The 12,267-nt window shown below is 42.3% G+C and overlaps 4 protein-coding genes across 4 annotated transcripts; 3 read left to right on the plus strand and 1 right to left on the minus strand.

Annotated features, from left to right (window-relative positions):
- Positions 1 to 2,196: 2,196 nt before the first annotated feature.
- EAF01_004058 (uncharacterized protein) lies at positions 2,197 to 3,405 on the plus strand (the record flags this gene model as incomplete). The annotated part of the gene is made up of 1 exon (XM_038912312.1): positions 2,197 to 3,405. The coding sequence occupies one exon, from the start codon at positions 2,197 to 2,199 to the stop codon at positions 3,403 to 3,405; it is 1,209 nt and encodes a 402-aa protein (XP_038771996.1).
- Positions 3,406 to 6,852: 3,447 nt separating this feature from the next.
- Positions 6,853 to 7,731, plus strand: EAF01_004059 (uncharacterized protein; the record flags this gene model as incomplete). The annotated part of the gene is made up of 1 exon (XM_038912313.1): positions 6,853 to 7,731. The coding sequence occupies one exon, from the start codon at positions 6,853 to 6,855 to the stop codon at positions 7,729 to 7,731; it is 879 nt and encodes a 292-aa protein (XP_038771997.1).
- Positions 7,732 to 7,980: 249 nt separating this feature from the next.
- On the minus strand, positions 7,981 to 9,098 carry EAF01_004060 (uncharacterized protein). Its single transcript, XM_038912314.1, has 2 exons — positions 8,593 to 9,098; positions 7,981 to 8,487 (listed from the first exon to the last, which is right to left on the minus strand). The coding sequence occupies exons 1-2, from the start codon at positions 9,071 to 9,073 to the stop codon at positions 8,330 to 8,332; spliced, it is 639 nt and encodes a 212-aa protein (XP_038771998.1). The 5' UTR covers positions 9,074 to 9,098; the 3' UTR covers positions 7,981 to 8,329.
- Positions 9,099 to 10,457: 1,359 nt separating this feature from the next.
- On the plus strand, positions 10,458 to 12,059 carry EAF01_004061 (uncharacterized protein; the record flags this gene model as incomplete). Its single annotated transcript, XM_038912315.1, has 8 exons — positions 10,458 to 10,534; positions 10,591 to 10,603; positions 10,665 to 10,725; positions 10,851 to 10,991; positions 11,095 to 11,268; positions 11,355 to 11,462; positions 11,536 to 11,688; positions 11,806 to 12,059. The coding sequence occupies 8 exons, from the start codon at positions 10,458 to 10,460 to the stop codon at positions 12,057 to 12,059; spliced, it is 981 nt and encodes a 326-aa protein (XP_038771999.1).
- Between the last annotated feature and the right edge of the window lie 208 nt (positions 12,060 to 12,267).

Raw genomic sequence — 12,267 nt, forward strand, 5'->3', positions numbered from 1 at the left:
AAGAAGTTATTATTCCTTATCTTATCTTCTTTGTATTTGCAAGATATTACTTTGTCGAAATTTGAATGAATACAGTGATCTATCAGGTAGGAGGTAGGAGGTAGGAGGTAGGAGGTAGGAGGTAGGTGGTAGGTGGTAGGTAAAAGGTAAAAGGTAAAAAGGTAAACAGATCGATCCATCTCTATCAAATCTCCATCACAATTTCAGTTGGACATGATTTGATACCAGCACCGTCGCCCCATTCCACATCTGCATGTAAGATTTCGTACTCGTGTTAGGTCTTGCTCTCATAATCAGACCTCGGAAATGCTACAAACGCCGGACTGCGAAAGCACAACATTTTATCTTATGATCGGAATTACTAGGGATGCCAACATGACCACTTTTTTATCCTTTGTAGTCAATCATCATCGTGGACTCTATGAGGCTATGACTTTACGACACATCGCATCGAGGATAGTGTGACTGCATGTGAGTCGATTGTAACAAATCACCATCCAGATATCCGTGTCATGGTGGAATTACTGGAGAATCCTGACCATCGGCACAATAGAAATAGTGGACAAAGGAATTTTCCAACGAGAGACTAGAGACCAAAGAAATCCTTAGCACTGGCGATATCACGGAATTTTGAGGGTCCGAATGCAGTGACATCTTACCGGGGTGAAAATTGCGTGCTGGGAGTCCTGGGACGACGTAAAAGAGAAATTGCATTAGCTAGGGAGTGACTCCGAGTGAGGAAGGTACTCTTTTCTATACTATAGAGTAGACGGAGGTACCAAGGTAGGTACTAGGTACGCTCCTTTGAACGATAGCAAAGCTCTCTCTCTCTCTCTCTATCGTAAAGTGATCTCTACTACCCACGAGACTAGGTACCTAGCTAATCGACTAACTACCGGTATACGAATGCACTCTCGATAAATAAGGAAACCAATCAATCGACCCATATCGGAAGGAATCCGTTATCGTTAGATCTAGATAGGTACACGATATATGATTACAGATTACCGGTAAATCGATGATACTAACAAGATCATTACAAAAAACTTGGGACTTGGATCTACCCCAATGACAACAATGCCGACAACACTTGTGAGATAAACTACTTGGTAGTGTACGTGCCATTCAACTATTACTCACATAGGTACTACTAGCCAACTACTATTGACGACTGTTACGACCTGCTACTACCATGTATGATGTACGAAGTACCTACTTCAGAAAGTCTAATTGTCGGCTTTCCCTCTAGTTCCCTCACTTCCCTGCCACCCGTAGTCCATTCATCTTCTGTTCTTCTTCTCTAGCTTCCATACCTAGCTAGAGCTCGTCTAGACAGGAACGGCAAGATCCTTTTCATATTTAAAAACTAATCGCAAGCCCCTCGGTCATCGATTTAGATCGAAGAAATCGTATTCTTATCCACCGTCTTTATCAAATACAGACAGACTATACACAGTCCCGACTAGCCTCCCTAGTATCTAGTATATACCGGTATCAAGACCAGACAATCTTAAGCCACGGCCCACCTCTCAAGTGCACCACTGCTCAGTGTTCAAGTGCTCAGTGCTCTCTGCTCTCTGCTCTCTCTCATCCTCACCTAATCGGTTCCCCCTTCCAAATTGTTTATCAATAAAGGTATTCCACCCCCCTCCCCTCTTCTCCCCTTCACGGTCGTCCCACCCATCGATTACATCCACCACATCTGTCACACAAACCTTGTTCCTCTCTTATTATATTCAAATCCCCCCCATGGCACCCTTCTACAATGCTTTCAGAATGATCCGTAAACGTCGATTCACTTTCCGTTCTATTTGAAGCACCGAAACTTCCCATTACGTGGAGCTCTCGTCTGAGATATCCTAGTCAGAACTCTTACCCACGCTCTAGCCCGCTAGACTCTTTTACGTCCACGATATCATTCTAGAATATAATAAAGCCCATCCGACGAATTGAGAAAGGTAAAAAAGTTATCGAAGTATCTATCCTTATTTGTTCCGGCTAACGTTTTTAATTAAGATCTCTCATATCGGACATCAGCTTTATCTATTATTTTTTTAGAGCCATATAAATCCTTATTCAGAGCAGCGAAGCTGTCCATCGTCTATATACCATCAATCGGCTCTGGAAGCTTAATACCGTATCATATCATCACGCACCAATTATTTAAATTTGTACTTTTTTTTTCACATACCAACAATGGCTTACGATCACCCCGTTCAAAATAGTGAGGTGTACCTTCTCAATTCTGCACCTCATACTTGCCTTCCGGCTTCCGCTCCACCATCGCCACCAACTCCAAGTACGCCATGTGACGAACTTCCTCCTCCACTGGACGACCTGATGTCATTGACTCCCCTAGAAATAGAGGAGGGATGTTCACCCTTTAGTCAACGCTTATCGGGAGCAGTTCATGTTCTTAGTACCGAAGCTACATCACTATCATCATTAACGATGCTCTATGATACCGATCCAGTCGCAAGAGATGGATTCAATCATGCTGTGGACGCGATCAAAAGATCCATTGGCGAGAGAGGAAAGCTCGTCATTTGTGGTGTAGGAAAGAGTGGCTACATTGCTCAAAAACTCGTCGCCACAATGCGTAGTGTCGCTATCCAAGCAGTCTTTATCCACGCCACCGAAGCCGTACACGGAGATCTGGGAGCCATCACTAAATATGATACTATTCTCCTCGTATCTTTCTCGGGCAAAACCCCCGAATTACTAGAGTTGCTTCCTCATCTCGATGCATCTCTCCCCATGATCATCCTCACCGGTCACACCCATCGATCCAATTGCGAAATCATCAGACGTCGACCAAAAACTATTTTATTGCCAGCACCCACTTTTGAACCCGAAACAGTATCATTTGGCTGTGCAGCTCCAACCACATCTACCACGATGGCCATCGCCGTAGGCGATGCTCTCGCTCTCGTCATTGCTCGAGAAATCCACGGAAACATCTCCACCGTCTTTTCCAAATACCATCCCGGTGGTGCCATTGGCGCCGCCTCCAAACCACCCCAAAAATTATCCGATATCGCTATATGTCTCGCCGACATGCCGGATCTAGGTAATGGATCAAACACCGCAGCGGATCTTCTCATCAAAGCATATAGCTCCGAATCCGGATGGGCGAGATGTGGAACCGAAATCGTCGTCCCACCTCGCTCTATCAAACAACTTGGAAAAGCTGACATGGACTTACAAGCGACTTCTATCAAAGGTTTGATGATCCCAAGTACGAAATGGATCACTATTCCTGCTGAGACGGAGGTTGCTGCTGCAAAGGAGATGTATACAAAATCTGGTTCGGAAAAGAACAGCACGTACTGTGGGACTACTATCCTGGCGGTTATGGATGATCTCGAACTTGTAGGAGTTTTGCAAATTGGAGACCTGGTATAAATTGCTTCGTCTTTTGTGATTCAAATTCAGTTCAATTCCCTTCTGGCGTTTTCATAAGGATGGATGGAGGGACCGAGGTTATTGATTTTTTATGGAGGGGTTTTTGGGGAGTGAAGATCCACACGCACTTTTTGGATTAGCGACGTGACATCCAGTCCAAATTTGTATAGCGCTTCGCAAGTTGTTCGTTGGTTGGTTGGTTTATTCGTTTGCTGGGGGTATTATCGATTTTTTCCCCCTCCCTTTCTTGGGTTCTCATTCGTCATCGCGGTAGTGATGGGATGAGGGGTGCGTGGCTTGATCGATTGAGCGGCGGTTCTGAGTGTTTACGGATTAGCAATGGTTGGAGTGATGGAGGAATGGATGCATGCATGAATTATGATTAGGATACTAGGTAGCAGGAAAGAAAGGAAAGAAGGAAGTGTTGTATAAACGGCTTTGGGGATTATAAATTTCTCACTTTTGTGAGGAATGGGGAGGGAGGGAAAGAGAAGGAAAGGAAGAGAAGAGGAGGGTAATCGGATAGTTACCTATCTACCTATCTACCTACCTTACCACAGCGGACAATGTTATACCTATCACCTCTTTGAACTATTGTTTATCTCCCACTCTCTCTGCTTTGGATTGAGTGACTATTTGGTGATTGGATGGATTGTTTACTCATTTTTTCTTCATCGGTGAATGTATGTGTAGGTTTATGCGGGGTGTATGCTTGATATAGATCAGTATATATTTCTTGGTGTATATCGATCTATGTATATCTTTCTTTCTATTCCTATGTCTATGTTTATATCTATATCTATGTCTATGTTTATATCTATATTTATATCTATATCTATATTTATATCTATATTTATATCTATATTTATATCTATATTTATATCTATATCTATATCTATATTTATGTTTATATTTATGTTTATGTTTATGTTTATATCTATGTCTATATCTATATTTATATTTGTATCTATGTCTATATTTATACGTAACATTGTCTACACATATACCCTATCCTATCCTATCCTATCCCATCCTACCTCCCAAAACAGAAGTAGTCTCCATGTTCAAACTATTCAATAGTACACCACGACTCAACAGCACCATAAGTCTGATGCTTTGTAGGAGCAGTTCTTCAATCTTCTCAATTTCCTCGCTTGTTTATACTACTACTTCTTCTTCTTTTCCTACTCCGTTTTTCTGTTTTATTGAAGCTTCTTCTTCTTCTCCTCCTCCTCCTCCTCCTCAAAGAATTGCTCCTAGCTAAGAAGTATGATACTACGATAGGTATGCTAGATATACCGCTCCAGACACATTCCTCGTTTAGCTCAAACGGAGACTCAACTTGGTGGATGTACACTACTAGAGCTCCCTTCAATACTTAACTCTACACGGTCGTTCACCTGGACACAGAGAGGTTGGACGTATCAAGAGTGTTTATGATCGACACGGTGTCTTGTTTTCACTGACAGGGGAATGCTATGTCACTGTAGGGGCAGACATATTGAAGAATCTTTGCAGCAGCTTATTTCCCCGAATACAGCAGCATTCATGAAAGATTGGATCATTCTGCAGACACTATTTGCAACCAAGAGGGCAGTGTCTGCGCTTCAGCTTCGAATTGTCGAGTACACTCGGCGACACCTATCCTACCCCCAAGATTCCCTCGATGCCTTCCTTGATAGCTTTGCGGCGTATGAGCGACAGAGAGCAGCATGCTCTGAAGTATCGGCAGTAATAGACTCGGCTTCGAGCAGTGTATGCCTGCCGAATCACACTGGGGGTTACCCTTTATAGATGGCGCCCCATTGCTACATTGGTATCATCCAGAACCATCCAAACGACGAAGACCAGATTTCCCTACCTGGTCATGGTTTGGGTGGGAGGGAGGTATCGAGTTTAAGGATCGTTACCTTACCAATTCATATAGATCCACCGACTTAACATATGCACCCATATCTGTCAAGATTCCAGACAAGTCGACTAATTTTTGTGAACAAAAAATGATGCATCTGTATGCGACGGGCCCATCAGCCAAACTCAAGCTCGTCGGGGCAAATCAACTACCGAATTCTGGTGAGTTTCCAAACCTAGATTTCAGGACCTGTCACCACCATGTCATGTTTGAGAAAAACCCCCGGGGATATTCGCCGTAATTCGTTTAACGTTGAATATTGAGCCTGAAGTTGGAGAACAAACATTTAGTCTTCTTTTTACAACCGAAATCGAGTCGGGTGAAGAGAAATGTTTCAGTATTCGCGGCCTCATAGTTTTACGAAAGGGCGACAAAAGCTTCACAAGAATTGATTGCATGAAGTTGGAAGACTTCTGGGTGTGCAGATACGTTGGCATCGATGGTGCCTCCATTGCTAAAGAAATGATGCCTCCATTCAATGATCAGCGTTATTTTGGTCAAGAATTTACAAGGCAGCGTATCTGTCTCGAGTAAAGCGTAAACAAGATCGAGTTACGAGAATATTGAGTATAATCTTATGATGGAGCTTGATCGAGTTCCTAATTTTCCATTGACAAGGAGGGTCAACTCGTCCCACCTTACCCGCCATTATGATTGGCGTCAGAATTCTCTCGTCTTCACCGGTTGCTAATTTCGTGCTAAATCAAATGATCAATATTTCAGAAATGATATCGCCAAACCTATCTTTTCCGGAAAACGCTCATCACAATAGCAAGCTTTCCTGACGGTAGGTCCTTTTCAATACTCTTAGAAAGATTAGCTGCAGATGTTCCTGTTCGTTTTGTATATACAAACAACCATTCTTCCTTATCCAACCAGAAAGTGATAGGATCAAGTCCGCATCAGTAAGATCGCATTGTATAGCCTCATGCACAGGCAATCAAACACCTCGATATCCTGATTAGTTAGTACAGCTTTCTGCCCAATCTCTCTACCTACCCTGAGCTGATAATGCCGAATGCTTATCTTGAGCGTGCCCTTGAGAAATACTTTGATTGAGATAAACTGTATATTCTCCCTCATACAAGTAACCAGAATGTTAAGTGAGGAAGTTCACTGTTCTGAAAGTTGTTAGTCACGTTCTTGTTTGGTTGTTTCTGGCTATATTGCACCGCCACAATAATATCTATAGAACCCGATACCAGGGCTACCTACCCGTGGACCTACTAACTGCTCTTAATGGCTGTGCCTGTGGCAAGTGCGAGTGATAAGGAAACTTGATAGGCGTATAATGAATAGCCACAGGAAGAGTAGTTGTTAATGACGTCATTTCGGAGCATTTGCCCCAGACAAGCTTGAGTGATGTCAAAATCGAGAAACTACCATATATTATTGGAATTCGATACAGGTTTATCTACATTGTTGAAACCTTTAAGAATAAAATCCTACGATACCTACAATAACTATTACATACGAGCATCAAAAGTGCTCGCGAAACATACCTCTAAAGAATACAATCTTCACATCACATCACAATGTCTAATCCCACCGAACCACCACCACCCTACACCGAGAGTGCCACTCCCTCCCACCCCCACAAAACACGAAGTGGTATCCCCCCCCAAAGCCGTCGTTCCATGGAAGATGAAGCACGTTCTCTTCCTCCGGATTGGATCCGTCAATACGACACGGAAAGCAACCACCAATTCTTCGTCGACACGCGACAGAACCCTCCCCGCTCCATCTGGCGACATCCCTACGACGACGACGAATATCTCTCTTCGCTCCCCGCCCACGAACGTCAGCGAATCGAAGGTCTACACCGCATCCCCAGCGACGCAGATCTCGAAGCCGAAAGCACAGACGACGATTCTGCTCTTCCTGCGCGTTCTCAGAATGTTCGTCCCAATGAACAAAATCCCACTGGCATCCACAAACTCGGTCGGAAAATGAAAGATAAACTAACTCATTCTACACATCCTGAGCGAGAAGCCCGTCGCAGAAAGAGAGAAGAAGAGGAAGCTGCGATGTATCGACGTCATCAAGCTATTCGAAATGCAATGCGCAAGGCGATTCAGACAGGTGAACCGCAGTTGCTGGGTAAAGATCGTGAGGGGAAAGATGTGTATATTGAACCTCCGAGAAATATGGCAGGATATCATCCTGGTTCAGGAATGGCGGGGGCCGGAACAACGAGATTGGGTATGTATCCTGCGGGAGGTTATGGGTATAATCCGTTTATGCCGGGTGGAGGCGCGTTTGGACCGAGTCCGTATGCGATGGGCATGGGTGCGTATGGAAGACCGGGGATGCCGTATAATAGGGGTTATGCGAGGGGATATGGAGGGGGAGCGGGATTACCGTTGGCGATGGGATTGGGTGGGGGATTGATGTTGGGAGGATTGATGTGTTAGGTGGTTTGGTGATGGGATGGATTATGATTACAGAAATGCAAGACAATTCTTGTGAGAATGAATTATGAGATTATGATGCTTTCGGTTGGCATTCATGGATCACCATGGAATGAGAGGATGGGAAAGGAAAGGGAAATATGAATAATTGCAGGACTTTCCTTTTTATGCTGGAAAATCAGCAGTACCTAGGTAGTGATAAAATACCCAATACGATGAACTTTCAATTACACAACTCGCTTTCATCACTTAACGTAGGCGTTTCTTATAATCATACTTATCACCTACCTCGAGATTTCATAGTCCAGCAGACGATATAATAACTTAGCTAGTGAACTAAAATTGTCTAATGAACTCATCCTTTCTATCAATACTCATCTGGTGTATATATGCACATATCTTCTCTTCCATCTTAAAATACTTTCTAGTATCCCAATTTAACTCATCTCACCTCATAGGCATGTTTATAATCATCCAATATCTACTCCCCATTATCTAGGTATCTCCTGCACACAATTCCGCTTGCACTCCCCATCTCCTTCCCTCCTTCCCCAAACCTTCAATACCTCAACTCCAATCCAGCCATCTTCTCAAAATGCATCTATAACTTAGCCTTCTCTCCCACCGCCCCAATCTTCAGTTTCTCCCCATATTTCTTCAACACACCCTCATTATGATATTTCCAAAACTGTTTCGAAGCGTCCTTACCAGCAACACGTTTCAGAATCTTTGCACCGCCGGGATGTTCTTCGAGGAAATCTGGAAAGGGAGTTAGTTTAGCCGCAGGTTGAAGGGAAAAGCAGTCATAAATATAGAAAAAAGGGGTTTCGTAGAACTAGGATAAAAAGGGGAAATAGAACATACTGGTAACATCATATACATGCTCGTCGATAATTAAGTACATGCCATTTTCGGCATCTTTGTGAGCGGCGACTTCGGAGGGAGAAAAGGTTTTAGACATCTTGAACGGGGGAGGACGATATGTATTTGAATTAGGATGGGAATTCGATGTACTGGAATTATAATATTGTCTCTGGTCTCGATTTCCAATCTGCGATTGATCCCCAGAATATCTTCTTGTTCTACTTCCACTCGAAGTTTGTGAATCGGTGTATCCTCCTCGTGAATTCGGAGGTTGTGTTTGGATTTTCTGTTTCTGTTTCTGAGATGGGGATTGTAATTGAGATAACCGCACGCGTTCTTGTTCGCGTTCCTGGTCGGCTAATAATGTTTTCTGCTGATGTTGATGTAATGCGATCAAGTATATGTAGAGGGAAGATGTGGCGAGGATAGCAGTAAGATTGGCAGTTCCGATGTTGGGGAGGGAGAAAGAGGAGGAGGGCATTTCCCCGGATTTTCAGGAGGTCGTGAGATTAGTATTGGTTGGACGGATGGCTTGAGAGGATTTGAACCGAGGTTAAAGGGTAAGATATGGGGTCAGCGAGATGAGGTGTGCCGTGATTGGTTGAGCTGGTGGTCGGCGCATTTGGAGATGGGTTTGCCGATGTATACGAATCTACGGAGGACAATCTAGATGGAAGTTTTGGGGGTCTTCTTTGGTGTTTCCTGTCTTTGGGAGTAATGAAGGGGTTGATGGCTCTACTGTGGTTCTGTTCAAGATGGAAACGTATAGTATATCTTCATCAATTCTTTATAGTCCTATCTATCATATAATACTTTCTATTCCTACAATATCATTTTCATATAACATATAAATCTTTCAAGGTAATCCAGTCCATACAACACGTGTGCATGAATAACATTGTCATGATCTATAAATGCACATACGTACAAGGGTGTGTTTTTGATGAATGCCGGGATGAAATTTAAGCGAATTCCCTCATCAAAATCACATTCTATTCTGTTTTTTTAGAAATATATAATAATTCAAATATCCATTAAAACTCTTTAAAATCTATATAATTTATAGAGATTTAGTTAATAATTATTTTGATATAAAGAATATCTAGTTTCAAATTATAATTATTGAAGAATTTAGAATTTAATATAGATTTCAAAAATTAGATGAAAGTTATAATACTTTCACCACCTAGAATTCACCATATAAACTTTTTAATCATCATAATCATGAAAAGCTTAATTACTTTTTAATATGTTTTATACCTCTGTAGAAAGGCATTGAAAAATGCTTTGCGCACGGACCCAGCATTCATCAAAAACACGACCTCGTATAACTTAGCAAGATCATCCAAACCCTTGCTATAAAATCAAAATCATGACAATATATAGTTACCTACCAATCAATTTAAGAGTTACTCGCATTCAGGCAATCTCCTTTGGTACCTAATGAGAATGACATTCAAATTACTCCACCTATTCCCGTGCGATTTCTTTTCCTCAAAAGGCTACATTTGTACAACCAACTTATCAGAAACCAGATTTTGAATTGTGGGTGTGAGCATAAGGATGATGAGATATCTCGTATAGATCAGGTGTACATGACATACACTTTTACTACAGTATAGAAAAAACAGTTCTGTTGGTTAGACGTTTGAGAATATATTGATTGGACTTCTCTGGAATATCTTTCAAGGTTCGTGGAAGAAGATCTACCTATTCACTTGCAAGGTAATCTTACGTTTGTATCCTGATATTCTTCCACAAGATACGGGTCTCTGGGATTTCAAAAGGATTGTGATTTCTGTTGAATTACAACTCGGAATCAACATATACATTTCTTTTGACCGACGACGATCATCTAGTTCAAGATGTTTTCTATACCGTCGATACCTTACAGAAAGGAACCCTATCCTCCATATTGGGGCACGATTAACTCGCAAACAAAGTAAGTATATCTTCCTTCTACCATATACTCTCATTCACCATACTAATATCGAGTAGTTTCTGCGAAGAGGTATAGAGATCCTCGATTCATGATGAAATAAATCATGTATCAGTCAACTGATGGAAATCAGGATCATATCATAACTACTTATATCGCCGAGTTTATAAATACACTCACGAATATCACATACCGTACATTCTTCCCTCTTCTCATCCTCTTTCTCATGTTTTACCATTTTATCTTCCGACGTGTTTAATCACGAGGTTCATTTTTACATCAACAGCCGATGAAGTGCTAATACTTCAACGATACATAGTTTACTACGCCTACAGAGGTATTCGCGCGAATTCCAACCGCCAAGATGCCATCCTGCGGAATCTACCCTATCTCGGACTCGCAGCAGTTGGTATCCTTAGTGCTCTGTTCCATGCAACTAATAAAGACTGGACGCAATGGTGTATGTGTAACTTATCTCTCTTTTCTCTCGTCAAGGGAATTCAAACCCCTATATTTCCTATCTGATACCTTTCCTTCTAAATGCTCATACTAATAAATTTTAGTCGACGACACCTCCATGTTGATCGCCACATCTACTGTCGTTCATCGAGTTTTCACATATGACAAATCACTCAGATATACAGTTGTCACCGGAGTATCTTTATTTGTCTTTATGGTTACATTTGTAGCCTGGCATTGTATCACTGACGAAACTCTAATGCATCCTGTTCTTTTCGGTAAGGTTTCTCTCGATTTCCGTCCCCTTTCCCGTTTAATCCACAACCAAGAAAAAAGGCAACAAGCAGCTGACGGACATGAACAGGTATCGAGATCGCATTTGTAGGAATCAAAACACGTAGTATCATCAATCTCCGCGTGGCAGATGTAGCGGTCCAGGAACAGGTTAAAAAGCTCGTTACATATGGAGGTAGTATGTAGAATCTCATCATACTCCCTTCTCACATCACATGATCTTCCTCCAGAGTCCTAACTAACAAACCTAGTAATCTTCGTATCCGGTTTCATTCTCTGGAATATAGATAATCAGTTTTGTGAATCTCTCACCGATACAAAACATTCGTTGGGAATGCCTTGGTCCTTTGTATTGGAACTACATGGCTGGTGGCATATTTTGACGGGAATCGGTGCTTATATCTGTACGTCATTTTCTTTCTATCTTCCTTTCCTTCTATCTCCCTATCTAGCAAATACTCCAAGCACACAAACCATTAAAATCAAGTACATAAAGCCCAACCTAACAACAAAAACAATAGTCATAGCACTAGTCGAATACCTCACCTCCGAAGAAGCAGGCCAAGAACTAGGCAAAAGCTTCGCGTGGCCTGTAGGTTTAATCTTAGCTAGCCGCAAGAACGCAGCGAAAGATTGGGGAAATGGATCTGGAATCGGAAATGGAAGACTTCAGGAGGAGAACGGAAATGAGGATGTGTTTTCGAATGGATTTGGAAATGGTGATTTGCACGCGAATGGAAAGACACAAGTGCATGAGAGATATAAGAGTGAGTAGATGTGTAGATGAAAGATAAAGAGATTGGTAGAGGAGGTGTGGGGGTGTGGGGGTTTGTATGTGTATGTGTGCAGTTGAAGGGAGAGGATAGGGGATTGGATTTACAGGCGAGAAATCGCAATTTGGGATAGGTTGATGCGTGACGGGTGGAAACCTTTTTGATGAGGAAAATCACACGATGGGGGGAGGGAGATGAAGAGGGAGAGAG

This window comes from Botrytis porri (assembly GCF_014898465.1).
Source record: "Botrytis porri strain MUCL 3234 chromosome Unknown BPOR_005, whole genome shotgun sequence".
Taxonomy (NCBI): domain Eukaryota; kingdom Fungi; phylum Ascomycota; class Leotiomycetes; order Helotiales; family Sclerotiniaceae; genus Botrytis; species Botrytis porri.